Source organism: Alosa sapidissima, chromosome 8, assembly GCF_018492685.1.
Source record: "Alosa sapidissima isolate fAloSap1 chromosome 8, fAloSap1.pri, whole genome shotgun sequence".
In the NCBI taxonomy this organism is placed as follows: domain Eukaryota; kingdom Metazoa; phylum Chordata; class Actinopteri; order Clupeiformes; family Clupeidae; genus Alosa; species Alosa sapidissima.
Genome location: NC_055964.1, coordinates 1,549,678 through 1,568,863, shown reverse-complemented (window position 1 = coordinate 1,568,863; position 19,186 = coordinate 1,549,678). Strand labels below are relative to the sequence as shown.

The following is a 19,186-nucleotide window of genomic DNA, read 5'->3' as shown; positions in this document are numbered from 1 at the left end:
GTAATGCGTGACTGAAGTGGCCATTTGAAAGTAATGCCCACTGTAGATCCAAGCTACAGTGGCTTAGGGGCTGTTCTGTCTCAGGAGCAGGCAGGCCAGGTATCAAAAAGAAACATGAGCAATTACAGCTCTATGAAGTTTTTAGCTCTTAAGTGGGCGATGGCTGAAAAGTTCAGAGAATATTTGTTAGCCCAGAAATGTATTGTTTTTTACGGACAACAACCCCTTAGCTACCTCACCACTGCTAAGTTGGGGGCCACTGAGCAGCGGTGGGCCGCACAATTGTCTGCCTTTGATTTTACTATCAAGTATAGACCCGGGCGGAGTAATGGCAATGCAGACGCCCTATCCAGGAGATCGTCTACTGAGGACCCCAAGGCGCTTTTGGAAGGAGTCTCCCCTGGAACCCCAATTCTCCAGTTACTACTCCCTGAGCATTTAGAGGACTGAGGTGCTGCAGGCTCTACACGAACAGCACGGCAATCAAGGTTTCCACCGTACCCTGGATTTAGTTTGGCGGAGGTGTTATTGGCCTGGTATGACCCAAGATGTCCAGCAGTGGTGTCAGAAGTGTGAGAGGTGCACAGTAGCTAAAGACTCGGGCCTTCAATCAGTGCCCCAATGGGACACCTTTTGGCTGCTAAGCCGAATCTTTAGCTTTGGACTTTACTCTCTTGGAGCCCTGTCAGAGTGGACTGGAGAATGTCCTCATCATAACCGATGTCTTTTCAAAATACACCCAAGCTATCCCAACTAGGGATCAACATAGCAACCGTAGCCCGGGTGCTGGTGCAGGAGTGGTTCTATCGCTTTGGAGTCCCCAGCTGAATTCATTCCGATTAGGGGAGGTGTTTCGAGGGTGCCCTGATTTAGCAACTGTGTGCCCTCTATGGGGTGGAGAAGTCACGTACCATTCCATACCATCCCAGTGGAAATGGACAGTGTGAGCGATTCAATCGCACTCTTCACAACCTCCTTCGCAATCTACCTCCCTCAGGTGGTCTTTTCTTACAATACCACCCCCCATCAATCTACTGGTGAGTCTCCATACTACCTTATGTTTGGCCAGGAGCCACAGCTACCCATAGATTTCCTACTCGGACGAGTAGAAGAACCAAGCCCTGGTGCATGATTGAGATCCCCATTGAGATCAATATGTTTTATATAGAGTTACCACAGTGCCACTTGTGGTTGTATAGAGAAACCTGTGGTAGCTCTATACAAAACATATGTGACCCTGCAAGGCGAAACCAGTCGCTTTGGTAAAATTTACAAAAATAAGTTATTGTGCTCACATGAACGGCCATAAACTAAGCTTTCCAATGATATGTATATCGAGGGTATTGCAAAAAGTATCGCTAAGATAACCGCGTCTAAAGTTGGCATGGTTTATCCGTCATGATATGCCAGAAGTCAAGTCAAGTCAAGTCAAGTTTATTTATATAGCACATTTCATACACAGAGGTCATTCAATGTGCTTTACATAAACAAACCAAACAATATAAAAGCATAGAAGGGCAAAATAGTCAATGAATAGTTAAAAGGTAAAGATCATAATAAAAAGAAAACATAAAACACAAGGTAATATCATTTAAAAATAAAGAATAATTAGTAAGCAAAAGAAAAGGCAAAAGTAGTAAAAAAGTAATAAAAGACAAGGTAGAATAAGACAGATTCAGAATTTGTAACTCGGCACAGTTAGCAGAAAGCATCTGAGATCAATTAAATCTCAAGTCTAGATTTAAAACTGGCTACAGTTGGGGCCTTTTTGATGTCATCCGAAAGTTGGTTCCACAGCTGAGCCGCATAGCAGCTAAAAGCTGCTTCACCATGTTTAGTTCTAACAGTAGGTTTTACTAGCAGGTTTTTCACCTGGGACCTGAGAGGACGAAAAGGTGTGTACTGCTGAAGCATGTCTGACAGGAATTTAGGTCCTGCTCCATTTACTGATTTATAAACAAGCAATAGTGCTTTAAAGTCAATTCTGTGACTTACTGGAAGCCAGTGCAGGGATTTAAGAATTGGCGTATTGTGGTCAGTTCTTTTAGTTTTTGTTAGAATCCTAGCTGCTGCATTTTGTATCACCTGAAGCTGTTTAATAGTCTTTTTAGGAAGGCATGTGAACAGTCCATTGCAGTAATCAACCCTGCTGGAGATAAATGCATGAATAAGTTTTTGTCATGTTTTGACATCAGCCCTCTGAGTTTGGCAATATTTTTGAGGTGGTAAAAAAGCTGATTTAGTTATTGCTTTCATGTGGCTGTTGAAAGTTAGATCACTGTCAATTAATACACCAAGATTTTTAACAGTATCCTTTGCCTTCAACCCTTTTGTGTCAAGGAGAGTGGCAACCCTAAGTCTTTCTTCCTTTTTACCAAATATAATTACTTTTACAGTTTTTTCTTTGTTCAGCTGAAGAAAATTTTGAGACATCCAGGTGTTGATTTGTTTTATACACTGACACATAGATTCAAGAGGACCATAGTCGTTTGGTGACAGAGCTAAGTAAATTTGTGTGTCATCTGCATAGCTATATGATATGAAATCAAATTATCTTGGATGATTTGTCCAAGTGGGAGCATATAGAGGTTGAATAACAGTGGCCCCAAGATCGACCCCTGGGGAACAACACAGGTCAAGGACGTTGGGGTTGAGGTACAGTTTCCGATGGCAACAAAGAAGCTCCTTTCTTGTAGATATGATTTTAGCCAGCTGATAACTATGCCTGTAAATCCAACCCAGTGTTCTAGTCTGTGAAGTAAATGCTGCACTAAGGTCCAGTAGCACTAGGACTGATGTTTTACCTGAATCTGTGTTGAGGCGTATGTCATTGGAAACTTTAATGAGAGCTGTTTCAGTGCTGTGATTTGCCCGAAAACCAGACTGAAAGTAATCAAAATACCCATTTGATGTTAGGAAGGTGGTTAATTGATTAAAGACTACTTTTTCAATAATTTTGCCAATAAAAGGTAGATTGGATATGGGCCTGTAATTGTTTAGCATGGAGGCATCCAGGTTATTCTTCTTGAGAAGTGGCTTTACAACAGCTGTTTTCAGTGACTTAGGAAAAGTGCCAGACAGCAGTGATACATTTACAATTTGAAGGACATCCGCCGCTATGAGGTGAAAAACAGTTTTGAAGAAATTGGTAGGCAGAGTGTCTAAGACACATGTGGAAGAGCTGAGATTCTGTACCGTTTTTTCAAGTATTTCGTAGTCTATCAAGCTGAACAACAGTTGGCTTGACTTTAGTGAAAGTGCTTGCTCAAAGAGAGCACTTCTCTGATCATTTATGATTCTCCTTTTTACCATCATAGCTGTGTTTTGAGTGTGTGGTGACATAGACACATCAAAGAACACGCCGAAATGATCAGATAAGACCAAGTCTTTAACAGCTGTAGAGACATCGAGACCCTTTGTGATAACAAGGTCGAGGGTATGGCCGAGAGAGTGTGTTGGCCCCTGTACATGCTGTGTTAGGGAGAAAGTATCGATTAGTGCAATGAATTCCTTGGCATAATTGTATTCAGGATTATCCACAGCAGTTATTTAGAAGAGGAGAAAATCACCTTTTAAATATAGGTGAAAGATGAAAAAATCACCTTTTTAAGTAAATTGTCACGTGCGATAGAGTGAGGGCACAGTTTTTACCGAGAGGGTTAACAGTCAAAACTTCTGTTTTTCCCTGAAATTTGTTCACAATATGAACGTGTATACTGTCGAATTATGCGAAAACATGAAATTCAACATTTTAACCTGTACGTTTGTTTATCCTGGATTTTCTCAAAATAGCACCGGGCGCAAAGCGACTGGTTTTGCCTTGCAGGGTCACACATTGATCTCAATGGTGCATTTTGCCCATGTTCAGGGTGGAAAGTTTAAAAAAAAGATTTGCATAAAACAAGTAAAATTGGTGTTTTTAAAAAGAAGGGATCATGGAGAATAAAGAAAAAATATAAAAAAAATCTTTGCATATTCCCACAAGGTGTTTGGGTGCTCTGAAAATGAGAACCAAAATTATTTTTCAGACTTGTAAGGTCTACTGTTCAGACCCTGAAGGAATTTATTTTCTGTTCATTGCTTTTTGTGAGAGTGTTTCTACTTATCTCAGTAAGGAAAATAAATCAAGAGCCTATGTTGAGTACAAATATGTCTTCTAAAGGCCTAAACAGAGCCCAGCCAAAAACTCCAATAAAATTTCAACTTTGAGGGAGAGTTATGACCATGCAGGATCATCCAGACCAAACGTGACGATTTTGCTACATACTATTCCTATTTATGTACCAGCATGCAAAATTTGGGCCTCCTACATGGTTTAGTTCTTGCGCTGTGGGCTTGTGAACTTAAAAAAAAAAAAAAGAGGCCGAACAAAATCGACACCCCCCCTCCCCCTGTAAAACTGGCTGCATCTTGGAAAGTATTGATCTTACATAAGTGTAATTTTACAGTGTGTCTTCTGGGTAACATGTACACCTGGTATTTTTTTCAGAATTTTTTGAGACCTAAGTGCGTGGGCCCTGATTTTCCAATCATTATTTTGTCTGCAAATACAATACTTTATTGATGTTGAGCCAATATTTGAAGTCTTTGCAAAAATAGCACATGAAGATATAAGGATAAAACAAGGTGTGATTGCATTTTTGGTAATGTTCACATAGGGGTTTTTATTTTTGGCCTGAGGCAAAACAATGATTTTGATATAATAATACTTTTACAGCCTAGCCTAAAAAATGGTTGATACCAAATGCGTGCAAATGGTGCAGCAACACATCTGATTGACACAAAATGACCCATAGCATACAGTGTCAATCCCGGTCAATGGAATAATCCATTGTAGTACAAAAAAGGGAGGCAGGGTGGCGAGACATGTACTAAATTAGGCATTCTGATGCTTTTTTGTTGGTTTAGAAGTACGATTAAAACATGCAGTGACAATGTAAGCTTAACCATGTTTACGAGTACATAACCTATTCATTTTTGTAATTGTTTTTTTTTTTGCCTACCTTTTTTTTTACTTCAGTTCTTTACTCTGCAGCTTTACTGTTCCAACAGCAGACTTGCTGTGGTGGTCATGTCTATTTACAAATACATGCTGTACAGAAACATCTGCATTTGCCAGGGATAAACCATGATTCAGTTCTGAATCATGGTTTATCATGGTTTGAATCAAGTACTGGAACAATTATTCTTTCCCCAAAAGTCTTTAATGTGAGGAAGTCAAGGCAAATTTAATACAACTGTGATCTCTATGACCATAAAAATGATACTTATGAACTTAACATGACATAAGAACTTAATCAGAATTGAGGCATAAACAGACACCCTGCAATACCCAGTGAGATATATGTTTGGTGGTGAAAAGATCTGCCTCAAACACCAAGCCGACTCCCATGGCATTTCTTCGCATTGAAGTTGTATAGACCGGGGTACGTAGTGTGTTCTATTCAAGAAAAAAACAAAAACAGATACAGACACACATGCAGAAACACACACATGGGATATGAACATTTCATTAATCCAATACAAACATTATGAATGTATAAGGACTAGGTATGGGCATTTTGGAAAATGTTGGTAAAAGTTTAGACTTGAAACCCTGGCAGTTAAATGTATTAAAATCATGTGACTTTCAATAATATAAACAAACCACAAGTATTATTAAAGAGAAAATTATGTCCGACCAGCAACCCAAAAAACTGTACCTGGTGTTTATTAATTTGTACATTATTTGAGCAATTGTCTTCGACTTAACATGCATGCCTTCAATTATAAATGTCATTTGCATAGCCAATGATAAGTGTTAAAACTGTACTGAACTGTAAAACGTTATTCCTGTGTAATTTGTGTGACGAGGTGGTAAGATTAAGTTTGTACCCTCATAGTAATAAAAAACCCTGACTTGTTGCCTGAACACCATCTATATGGACCACAGAGCGGTAGCACATACAGCTTACAGACTTAGATTTAGTGCTAGCTATCAAGGTAATCTTTCTGACCTAGAAAATACGATTAGTCAAATTAGGAAAGAAACTGATCAAGAATTGAATCGTAATGTTAAAACAGTGGCTTTGCTACCTACTCTTGAATTAAGTTCACCTGAAAGTGGAGAAGTGGATGAATGTGCTGTAACAGATGTTGAACAATGTGCTGGATTATTTGGGCAGATTGCCCTGAACTCAGAAATACATTGAATGTGAATAAAGAATGGAAATGGAACTATAACTGCATATAGTGACCTCATAATAAATCATGAGATGTTTGAGTTAACGTGAGAAACGAACGAGGATGAGATGTGAGATTGTATGAATGTGTGATGAATGAAATGTATCAAGACAAGTATTACTTTAGTAACTTTGTAAAGTTTAGGGAATTATGTACGTAAGGAACTGTGGGCCAGATGTACTAACGCTTTTGCACCCACTTCAGGCGTAGTTGTTTCGCAGTGTGCGTGTAAAATCATTGCGAGGTATGACACGTTTTTTTGTGTCATGCATATGCATTCATGGGAGGATCCAGGGGAAAGTGGGAGTTTAGCGTAAAAAGATGGGAGGGGAAGAGTAAAGAGTGCCTAATTATGTATTCCGCGGTATGTACAAAGACTGCTCCTGAAAGCACACGTCTATTCTGCGCCTAAACACTTCCGCCTTGTAAAAGCAGGTGTTAATCCAAATTGCAGTTCAATGCGTCAATAAGTGAACCTTTCAAAGACAACAGAATCGCTATTTAGAGCACCAGTTTTTGTACTATGGACGGGTTATAAACTTTCGGGCCCCTGGGCCCAGTTGTATTAAGGGCCCCCCAATTGTTGCATATGTGGGAAGGGGGGTTTGGGCGTCCTCCCCCAGAAAATGTTTAACTCATTGAGTGCCAAAAACGTAATATTAAGTTTTTCCTTCCCATGCGTTGAGTGCCAAAAACGTAATATTACGTTTTTAGCTTTTTTTTTTTTATTACGAAACTAGACACTCTAACACACCTTTTATGTGATTTTGGGAACTCTGTGATGAATGGAAATGAAATATATGACGATCAAAAACTCATGAAAACGCACAATCTGGACATTTTATCTGGACATTTTATCATAACTCAGTTGCCGCTTTGGGTTGAATCAGCGATGCATCCACGTCAGGTCAAAACCAGGCCATTTTCGTGGGTCTATCTGGACATTTTCGTGGGTGGCAGTCTTGCCAGGTCTCGCTGATCACTTCCCGGAAAGTTTAAAGGCAACACTTCATATTTCAAGACGTTATATCTCCATTTCTAGAAAAAAACAGCGATTTTGATGAAAACTAGCCACTGTTTAGCTTGGGATTTCTCAGGAACAGAGGCGTGTAGAAATACATGGTTTGCACCCACTGAGAGCTTAAAGTCTCACCTTTTAATCCAGGTATTGTATGTGTTCATAGCTATAACACAGAATATGCTGTGGCTGTACAAAAATCATCAACAATGGTCTAGATTGCTGGCACTCTAGGACAAAGCTTCCGGAAACAGCTTGGCATTCAATGAGTTAATTTGAATGATGTGATTTCCTGTATTCTGGCATTTTGGGGATGGCCAATACTTTAATTCAATCAGATTCATAGCCTACATCCTGATTTGTTGATATTGAGGCAATGATTCCATGCAAAGGCTTGGGCTTCAGGGCCCCCTGAATCCATCCCTGCTTTGTACTATCAAAAGCAACCTTTTCTTTCGTTGGCCTTTCGAATTTCTTACTTTCACTTTCACGTCATTCACTTAAACTTTCCTACTTGATAGATTTGACCAATCTTCCATAGCCTACGTGCACAAGTAGTTTGAGTAGAACTACTGATCTTCATGATCTCCCTGCTTGTTGACATCTTATCATGTATGGTATTATTTCATGATCGCTAAACATTTGATTCTTTTTAATGTTGTCATCAGTTAACTTCATTCAACTGTGCTTGTACTGTATGTAGGCTCTGCCATTCAGTTGTGGACGTTCGTAAATTGCGTTTATGGGTGGAGAAAAGGCAGAGAAAGGCACAGTTTACACTATGGATTGAATGATTGATAAATACGACAGAAACTTGGGTCTGACAGCGTTCTGCGGTTTGTCCATGGCGCTGATAACGCTATGTTCGCAAATGTACGTACATCTGGCCCTGTATGTCTTAATTCTGTGAAATGTGCCTCAAAACTGTTTAAATGATTGTATCCAGATTACATTGTGAGATAAGTGTTAATGCAATAAATGCTTGTAACCTGTTAAAATGCAGGTGTAGCTCATACCTAAGGCTACGGGAGGAAGTTTAGTGGTTGCAGAGTGAAGATGTTTTTCACGGGTGTGGAAAGGTGTGAAAACGGTAATAATACAGTATGCACAAATATGCCTGACGTTTTCGTGGTGTAGCCGAGGCCTGAGAGATACGCAGGTAGCCTACGTGAACGGTAGAATTTCTTTTACTGTCTATGGGTAGAATGAATGGGAGAAAGAGTTGGTAAACCAGTTAGCGATAGGTTGGCCATACGTTCGAATTTAGGCCGGACATATGGATTTTAAAAGCCCTGTCCGAGTTGCGCTTGGCATCTAGAATCTTTGCTCGGATGCAGCATCGTTTCACAAACTATGGATGCGAAGACTGCTGGTCAAATTATGCGCAGTGCTTCTGTCACTCGTCTGATAATTTGCTGCGCAATTAATGAAGGAACCACGGACTGACAGAAAAAGAAACATTTTCGCAATCAGGAGGAAATACTGTACATGTTAAGTTGATCTGTTTGCATCTTTCCAGCGTGTGTTTCTGGCCTGTTTCTGGCGTTTCCCAGTAGGCCTACTTCGCAAAAGAGTTGAAATATAACCGCATATTTTTTGAATGTCGGCGACTGGCTACATAAAAAAAACGTGCGTTCATAATACGTGTGTGCTTGAGATTAAACCAGCAGTTTTCAGCAGGATCATGCGAGGAGGACCTGTCTCTTAATTAATTTAAAACAAGTCAATGGTTTTACAATGTTTCAGTCAAGCTTTGGTTGGTTTAGATACAACTGGTATGCAAGATGTAAAGTAGTGGATTAACTTTAATTTGCTGTGCTGCATAGGGACAATAGATGCACATAGTAAATTATATAAAGTAGGCCTATTAAAATATTTAAATAGCTTAGTCTAACTTGGAAAAAAATATTGAAGGGAATCCAGTCCAGTGCACATGTCTTTGGCAAGTAGCCTAGGCTACTACAGACACAGGTGAAGAACAGTCAGCCTCAGCTAGTAAGCACAACCAAATATGTACAGCCAGCTTCAAAAGTAAGCAGCCCAGACCCTAAAAGGTAATTCACACACAATTATTTATTTCGCCAAAATATATTTGGTAACTTCTGTAGACATTGAAAATGGGGTGGGGGTTAAATTAGTACAAAAAAAATATTGCATAAAACAGTTTTAAGTTGTCGTATATATCTTTTTGCCGTGGTATAGTCATAATTTTTGCATTTAGATGTCTTGAAAAGGTCTTAACTCATTGAATGCCAAACTGTTTTCGGGAGCTTTGTCCTAGAGTGCCAGCAATCTAGACCATTGTTGATGATTTTTGTACAGCCACAGCATATTCTGCGTTATAGCTATGAACACATACAATGGCTCGATTAAAAGGTGAGACTTTAAGCTCTCGGTGGGTGCAAACCGTGTATTTCTACACGCCTCTGTTCCTGAGAAATCCAAAGCTAAACAGTGGCTAGTTTTCATCAAAATCGCTGTTTTTTCCTAGAAATGGAGATATAACGTCTTTCATGAAATATGAAGTGTTGCCTGTTACTTACTTGTGTAAACTTTCCGGGAAGTGATCAGCGAGACCTGGCGAGACTGCCACCTAGTGATAGACCCACGAAAATGGCCCGGTTTTGACCTGACGTGCAGGAGTCACTGATTCGACCCAAAGTGGCAACCGAGTTATGATAAAATGTCCAGATCACATATAAGGTGTGTTAGAGTGTCTAGTTTCGTAATTTAAAAAAAAAGCTAAAAACGTAATATTACATTTTTGGCACTCAACGCATGGGAAGGAAAAGGCACTCAATGAGTTAAAAGTCTTTAAATTTGCACTTGGAAAATGTGCAGATACCCTGTTTTAAGACTTCTTATCCTAAAAACAACTGTCTGTGCATTGAGCAAATTTGTCTTGATAAGACTCCTTAAAGTCAGCTTAAATTTCATTTTAACAATCCTTAACGTTCATTTTTAAAACTGTGCAACTCACCGAGTGGTTAGTGATGTTCGTTGATGTTCCAAAACAAGTAGCGTAGAGAAATACAGTTTCTGTCGTGTTTTATTTGCCATTTAGTAAATTCCCATTGATTTCTGTTGGAAGACTCATTGCTCCTTGATATCACTGCGCTACCGGAAACGGAAAGGGGGTCTGTTTACGGTTGTAGACTTTCCCCCGCGAGACTTTCTTTTACTGTCTATGCTTCAAAGTTTATACACGGTTAATAAAATTTTAATAAAATAGTTCCACAATAGCAAATAACACGGATTGAAATCATACATTGCACTGATATATTTCTTTTAATAATCAAGGAACACCACCACTAACCACTTGGTGCCACTATGGGCGCTATTTTGCAACCTGGCACATGGCGGAAAGCTAGTTATTTTCCCGGCGCAAAGTTAAATTCGTATTTTACACGTCTCTTATATTAAACAACGCGCCAGGGGGTTTGGCAATTAACAACCTAAGGAGGGGATCTGGCGCGTTGTCTAAAATCGCTATCGCACACAACCTAAATGCGGCGCTGACCAAGAGAAACCTGGTCAGAAGTCCATGGCGAGTTGTTTATATGTTATTTTAAGGGCGCATTATCAACAGTCATATGGGTGGATGCACAACCCACCATCCTTCTATTATCCATGAACGTGCACCAGTGCACATTCATGCAAAACATTACAAACTACATGATTAGGCTACAATGGAACACATAATTAGAATAAAGATATTACGAAATACATATAATATTCACCATCATTTGCAAATTGGTAATGCCGGTTAAAAGTGATTAGGCGAGAGCACAGCTGAAGATGCACTGTCACGAGATATAAACAACTCCTCTGCAGGATAAACATTGTTTTATTCAGTCATTCCAACATTATTAGGGTAAGTGTTGCTTTTTCCAGCCTATGTTTTTGATGCTAACCCATTGTCAGTCAATAGTGAAAGTAACTGTGAAGAACTGTTTTGTCTATGACTTGACACAACGGTGAAGTTAGTTTCACTTTGCCAATGAGTTCAAATAATAGAGTGGAAATGCGTGGAGGCTATACTATGGTCGGTTTTAGTAAAGCACGGTTTAGTGGAATAACTGTTCCATACAGTCTCGCGTGGAAGCAGATTCCTTCAAATGTGCCACTGACTGTCAAAATACTGATGCACAGTTTGAAGTTGTGCTCCGCACAGTTAAAGGGAATGACAGTTGTCATTCTCATTGGTTTAAGGGACTGTACGATATTTACCGGGGGGGGGGGGGGGGATCCATGATATTTTTTTTTCCCTGATCAATGATCTGTTTTCGATATTTTAAAAGGTTTGTAGGCCAAAACATAATTCACGTCACAAAGTGGGCGAGTCCAAAAAGTCGCAACCCTACCTTAAGCTTGCAGGTTTTTAAATTAAGCGGTCACCCGCGGTTATGAGTCATAAACAAAATATTTGATATATCATATATATATATATGATATTCGGGTCATTTGCGGGCGGGTCAGTTAAAAATAATTAAATATATATTTTCTACAAATAGGCCTACTTAAAATATCACGAGGAAGCTAGCATCAATACAGTAAAGCAGTGTTTCTTAACTGGTGGGTCGGGACCCAAAAGTGGGTCGCGGAACCGTTTTGGGTGGGTCGCAGAGCTTGTGGTTAAAAATAAATTTAAAAAAAAAACACCAATTTAAAATGCTACCTTATCAGATCTAATATTGGACCTTTATTTTGATAAACTTTATTCGTAGCCTACATATCAGTCATTGCCATGGACATAGACAATGTTTATGTGACAGGTCATGTTAGACATAATTTTAGTGGTAAACGCAAGTAGGCTGCTACTCTGAATATTTGAAGTAGCCTACAGTAGCCTCGGATATGGATTCACTTAAACTGATGACAAAATAGGACAAAAAATCCCATTGTGTGGTGTGCAGTAGATGGCTGGCACATGAGAGCATGAAACCATCAAAACTAAAATGCCACATGGAAACAAGGCACCCCTGTCAAAGTGATACCTGTCGAGTACTTTGAAAGGTGACATCAAGAGTTGAAGACTTCACAAATGTAGGCTAATGCCAAACATCCGCATGTTCCAAACAAGTAGGCCTACAGGCACTTCGCTTACCATGTAGCTCACAATATCCATTGGCTTGAACGCTACAATATATGGGTCGCGACTTTATGAACATGGGAAATTGTGAGTCCCAAAGCCAGACCAGTTGAGAACCACTGCAGTAAAGCATCAATACAGTAAAGTCAACAGTAAAGAAGCTGAAGACGCGAGTTAAAATAATAAAGACACCCCTTCAGGAAAAGCAATATAGGCTATGGGAAATATTGGGAAAAGTTCTTAAAGAAGGAGACAGTAGTACAAGTTATGGTCTATGTAGGCCTACTTCTTGCGAAGCCATTTAAAAGTATGACAGCCAAAACGGGCAGCCTGCAGGAATAATATGTGTAGCCTGTTATAGCACAGGCTACACAGCCATATCTACCGGTATGTATAGGTTCGCGCATGCATAAAAGTTACCTTAGTTCGTTGTGTTTGTGACTTTAAACAGTGGATGTGCTTTAGTAAAGCTTTGTGCCTTATTCAGCATTGAAACCAGTTCTTACGCTAACATTTTGACCAGCAATATGTATCTCTCTTGCCTACCATTTCTGTTTTCGAAAGAAAGATATATGTCCATGGCCTTCAAATCTTATCCTAGTGTTCTAATCCTTGGTGGTTGCGTGCGTGCTTGCGCTCTTATTCTCATTCTCTCTCCTGCGCAAACATTATGTCCTGCATGCCTACTGCGTGTAGTTCTACTGCATAAAGTTTCGCAAATAAATTAGTTTGTTTTACAGAAATGGCCTACTGTCACACTGCATGCAGGCTATAACCAAAAGCACACATTTTGTAAAAAAAAGGGTGGGATCGCGGGTCGGGTATAATTTTGTCCTAATTAATATTCGCTGTCCGAGTTGCGGTCGGGTTGATTAAAATATCGGGCGACCGCGGGCCGCTTGTGACCAAACCCGCGCAACACTGGTGTGTACCCGTGTGTGTGTGCTTATGAAATTTGCTGGCCGTTTTAACCTCATTTAACCTCACCCTTTTAACGTCATTTTTCGACCAGTTTTATTTGATTCACTTAGGGGGGAGGGCCTAGGAGAATTTTTTTGAGCCGGGGGGAGGCCCCTGGAAAAAACATTTTGACCAGGGGGGAGGGCCAGGCAGAACATTTTTAACCCGATCGTCTGGCGTCCTCCTCCCCCGCTAAATATCGTACTAAGATGTTACGCCCAAAACACACCATTTTCCAAGTGCAAATTTAAAGACTTTTAAGACCTTTGCAAAAATTAAGACTATACCACGGCAAAAAGATATATACGACAACTTAAAACTGTTTTATGCAAGTTTTTTTTTCCCTACTACTAATTTTAACCCCCACCCCATTTTGGATGTCAGAAGTTACCAAATATATTTTGGCGAAAGAAAATAATTGTGTGTGAATAACCTTCACAGCTATAAATGCCCAATTTTAGGGTCTGGGCTGCTTGCTTTTGAAGCTGGCTGTACATATTTGGTTGTGCTTACTGGCTGAGGCTGACTGTTCTTCACCTGTGTCTTTAAGTAGCCCCCTAGGCTACTTGCCAAAGACATGTGCACTGGACTGGATTCCCTTCAATATTCTTTTCCAAGTTAGACTAAGCTGTTTAAATATTTTAATAGGCCTACTTTATATAATTTACTATGTGCATCTATTGTCCCATATGCAGCACAGCAAATTAAAGTTAATCCACTACTTTACATTTTGCATACCAGTTGTATCTAAACCAACCAAAGCTTGACTGTAACATTGTAAAACCATTGACTTGTTTTAAATTAATTAAGAGACAGGTCCTCTTCGCATGATCCTGCTGAAAACTGCTGGTTTTAGCTCAAGCACGCACATATTATGAACGCGTGTTTTTTTTTATGTAGCCAGAAGCCAGTCGCCGACATTCAAAAATTATGCGGTTATATTTCACAGCTTTTTACTGGGAAACGCTGGCAAGCAAGCTGCTGACAGATATTACAGGTATTATAACTTAGACAGATATTTTCTTCCCTAGGCTAGGCAGCAACACACGCTGGAAAGATGCAAACAGATCAACTTAACATGTACAGTCAGGGCTTAAAATTCATTTTTCAAAATGGGGGGGAATTCCCCCCTTAGGTTATTCATGTAGGGGGGATTTACACAATTTGGGGGGGAGGGGGGGGTCGATTCTGATACCAAGTCAAGAATTGCGATTTCAATACTTCGATACTTTTTTAAAAAAAGTGTTTGATTTTGGGGCCCCCACCACCCTGACGTTATCAGTAATATATACTGTAGTGGGATCATTCACAACAGTGGACATCCTAGATTCTGCTTGACTCTCTCCACACACACAAACACACACTGAAAATGATAGCTTATGTGATATGTTTCTATCATATATTTTTGAATTCATATAGAGTGTATTTATTTAATAATGCATTTAGCATTTTACTAGTAATTACTAGTAGCTAAACATATTTAGTAATTTGAATGCCTCATATTGACGTTTAACCTATAACACTTAGGCATATCTTTAATGTGGTGTGTAGGTCCAATTGAGTGGACATTGCTGATGAGTAGGTGTAATTGAGTGCCTGTCACTTTAAGAAAATACGTGAGAGTAATTCTATGGCCCCCCTTCAACCTGACGGTTTTAGGCTATAGTCGCTAGTGAATAAAAGTTGTGCATAGTGCGGTATGTGTATGCAAATTATTATGTTTTCTATGTCATTAGATACAATAAATGTTCAAAAAACTAACATGTCGAAGACAATCTTTCTGGGATCAAGTGTTGACGTGACCTGAGCTAGCAGGATCGTTACCAAGGAGCTCTTTCCAGATGTAAAAGTTTGCCATGGTAGCGTAGCCTATTTGCGTAAGCGCAAAGTGGTTCTCTCTTTCTCTCTCTCTCTCCGTGTGTGTGTGCGTCTGCATGAGGCTATGTTCAATTCAACTCGCCACTTAATGATTAGGCTATATTAACGTCATCAGACAGGCTGTAAAAGTGTATGCGGGAATTTCTCGCATTATGATGGCTAGAGTTGCGGGACTTGAACAAATTATGCGCAATACCCGCAATCCCGCAGTGAAATTTAAGCCCTGACAGTATTTCCTCCTGATTGCGAAAACATTTGTTTTCTTTTTCTGTCAGTCCGTGGTTCCTTCTAGTCTGGCTAACGTCAGACCTCATCTCATTGAGATGGGGTCTGGGAACTAGGCATTCATTTTCTCGTATTTGAAACGTGGTTTACGAATGCCCAGAGCCGTTTATTGGGCGCTACGAATGTCAAATGTGTCTGTACGTAGCTCATAACGGCTTCGGTGTGTCGTCATCGTCTTGCTGCCCTCCCTCCGTTCTGTGATTGGTCCCCTAACTGAGGTGAAAATTTGCTCCATGGTATCCAGGCTGCCTAGCAGCGTGAATAAAATCGTGTGCGTAAGGCAGCATGGGAAAACCCAGGCTAGGTTCCTTCATAAATTGCGCGGCAAATAATTTGACCAGCAGTCTTCGCGTCCATAGTTTGTGAAACGATGCTGCGTCCGAGCAAAGATTCTAGATGGCAAGCGCAACTCCAAAAAGGAGGACAAATGAGCGTCCGGCTTGAGGCTGCGCCGGACGCCAGACAGGGCTTTTAAAATCCATATGTCTGGCCTAAATTCGAACGTATGGCCAACCTATCGCTAACTGGCTAACTCTTTCTCCCGCTCATTCTACCGCTCACGTAGGCTACCAGCGTATCTCTCAGGCCTTGGCTACACCACGAAAACGTCAGTTATATTTGTACATACTGTATTATTACCGTTTTCACACCTTTTCACACCCGTGAAAAACATCTTCACTCTGCAACCACTACACTTCCTCCCATAGCCTTATAGTCACTTATACAATTGCGTTTGAAATACACGAAACCGGATGGAGACACTTGCTCTCTTGCACTCGCTCACTCGCTGGCGGTCCCATACGCAAATTTAATACCTCCCTTTCGAAAATTAAAGACATCCCAGACAATTTAAGACTTTTTTTAGGCCTTAAAAACTGAAAGTTGTATTTAAGACTTTTTAAGACTTTTTAAGGATCCGTGGGAACCCTGACACACCCATGAGTAGTTATTCACCATCATTTGCAAATTAGTAATGACGGTTAAAAGTGATTAGGCGAGAGGCGAGAGACACATGGAGCACAGCTGAAGACGCACTGTCACGAGATATAAGCAACTCTGGATAAACATTGTTTTTTTCAGTAATTCGAACATTATTAGGTAGGCTATTGCTTTTTCCAGCCAATGTTTTCGATGGTAACCTATATTGTCAGTCAATGGTGAAAGTAAGTAACTGTGTATAAGTCATAACTGTTTTGTCGTTTACTGACACCACGGTGAAGTTAGTTTCACTTTGCCAATGTGTTCAAATAATTGACGAGTGCAAATGCGTGAAGGCTATACTATGCTAGGTTTTAGTAAAGCATGGTTTAGTGGAATGATTGTTCCATACGGTCTCACAAGCAGATTCCTTTAAATGCGCCGCTGACTGAAGTGGCACTTTGCACTGTTAAAGGGAATGATATCATTCTCATTGGTTTAAATAGTGTTATGCCCAAAACACACCCATGACTGATTAAGAAACCTAGGAACGCCTTACATCCGCCCGACGTTTAATAACGAAAACACTCCCCAATGTGGACTGGACATCCTACTAAATTTGAATAAGATTTTGACTAGTAACCATGCGCTTTAGACTGTCACGATAGGCCCTATGTCATACTCAGCCAGTCACCACAGGAGCAGCGCCATGATGTCGCCTAGCAACTAAGCCGAAGTTAGTTATTTAAGAAGTTTTTCAGTTAGTTCCTATTAAAATGTTAAGGTTTTACAGAAATTCCAGGTTTCTGGCAAACAGTTGCTGCAATATTTTCACATGCAAATGAGGTTTTTGGCAAACAGTTGCAGTTAACTTTTGGCAATGTTGCATCAAATTTGCAGCAATGTCATATGCAAATTAGGTTTGTCACTGGCAATTGTTGCCAGAAGTTTGCCTCTATACTGTAGCAGCCAACATTGGCAAATTTCTGGCAATATTTTCTAGTGAACTCATTTGTTTTACAAATCACCCACAAGTTTGCTGCAAATCTGCCGCAAACATTTAATTTTTGTAAGGGTAAAAGTGTTAAGCCATGCCCATACCTAATAGACATTATGCAAAAAACAGCAGACATCATAATGTGTACCTGTAATTTGAGGCGGTGTGATTCTATAGGAATAACTTTGAGGATGGGTAGTTGGACCACTAGCACTTTAGGTTTACTTCTAATCAGACAACATTTCTCTGTGTCCCAGTCTGCTCCTTCAAGGTATAATCCAGACACAAAACAACCTGAGAAGAAATCAGAAAATTGTAAAACCAACTGAAAGATTATTTGTACATTTGAAACTTGTCTATGTGTATGCCTGTGACCTTGCTGTGTATTTGTAGATTTATGTGTGTACATACCCTGTCCCGGTCTCTCATTGACCTCATCTGGACTGCAGTGCTGGGTGACCTGTGTGTAAAGAGTGGATCGGTCCAGTGGCCAGCCATTTCTCCTGCATGTGGCCTGCACCAGTGCTGTCAGGTATGACTCTGGAATATGCAGACCTGACAACCACATTACATTGGGCTCCCCTTCATCCACCTACAAACCCAAATGACAGTTTCACAAGATGTCAGTTTCTTCTAATTATTTACTGAGTGAGGAAATAAATTAAAAGCATAAAAAGGAAAAGCAGTTTAGGCACATTCACACTAGAGCTTCTGGCCTGGACTGAGGCTCACTTGACCATTAGTTTTGGTTGTTTTGATGATGTAAATGCTTTCTTAAATTTGGGTGCACACAGACAGAAGTAGCTGAAACATACTATGACTTATGTTGCTGGGGTGTTAATAAATAATAATAATGATAACTCATTGTCTTTTGTACAAGTCCTGGAGGGAGGGGAGCGCTCATCGACTGATGCACGGATGATTTGACATTTCTTTTTAACTTGTGAACAATAATGCAATTTGTTTTTTCATCATCACATGATGTGAAAAAAAAAATATTTTAGTCTAGTCAAACCAGAAAAGGGGAATGCTTAAAAAAAACCTGACCTAAACTAACAAGATCGCAAACTAGAATTAAATTCATTATTAGGTTATTAGGTGCTACAAAAGTCTGATAATACAGACAAAATAAGAGTATTTGCGATAATAGAGTCGCTGTAATAAAGCTTTTCTTTGTTCACTGCTATAGGCTCACAAAGGAAGAAATGTTCTCACCCAGGAGCTGTACTGCTCATGACGTCTCTTGAAGTGAAGCATCCAGTTTCCCAAAGACTTGAGGGTATCAGGTGCCAGTTTTCTCCAAATACCAGGAATCTGCCCATTAAAGAGAGCACGTGCCACTTCATCAAGCTCACCACTCATACCCACCTCACCTGCCAGGGCCTGAAAAGGATAGATGAACAAGTGACAATGCTACTCTACACAACTGCTATTAACAGTCAAATTGTAAACTTGAGTTTATTTACATAGAGAAAGACCATTCCCCCAGCCAAACCTGACAGTGTGTAACAGTGCAATAATGAATAAAATAGAATGGCTCAACAGCATAAAAACAGTTTTTTTGTGAATTGTGATACAGAAAAAAAAACATAGCAAAAACATGGATTTAAAAGGGAAGTATATAGCCACAAGCGGCAATGACGGGCTGGAGCACCTATGGTTCTGCAATCTGTGACACTACGTAATTCAACATCTCACTCACATGTGGTGTGTGTGTCCAATGCACACATCTGATGTGTGTGCTCTTTTTTATACAAGTTTTTTTACATTGGAAGCATTTATTCACTTCCTGTTGGGCATGACTTTTTACATTTAC

General features: G+C 40.0%; 1 protein-coding gene across 2 annotated transcripts in view; it reads right to left on the bottom strand.

Moving 5' to 3' along the window:
- Window positions 1-5,185: 5,185 nt before the first annotated feature.
- dnah10 (dynein axonemal heavy chain 10) overlaps window positions 5,186-19,186 on the bottom strand; it is a 313,740-nt gene continuing 299,739 nt past the window's right edge. For both annotated transcript variants that reach the window (XM_042101375.1, XM_042101376.1), the window contains 4 exons: window positions 18,586-18,753; window positions 17,782-17,962; window positions 17,519-17,664; window positions 5,186-5,440 (listed from right to left, as the gene is read on the bottom strand). In XM_042101375.1, the coding sequence (XP_041957309.1) occupies window positions 5,294-5,440; window positions 17,519-17,664; window positions 17,782-17,962; window positions 18,586-18,753 (642 nt within the window). In that variant the 3' untranslated portion in view covers window positions 5,186-5,293. The remainder of the gene's footprint in view (window positions 5,441-17,518; window positions 17,665-17,781; window positions 17,963-18,585; window positions 18,754-19,186) is intronic.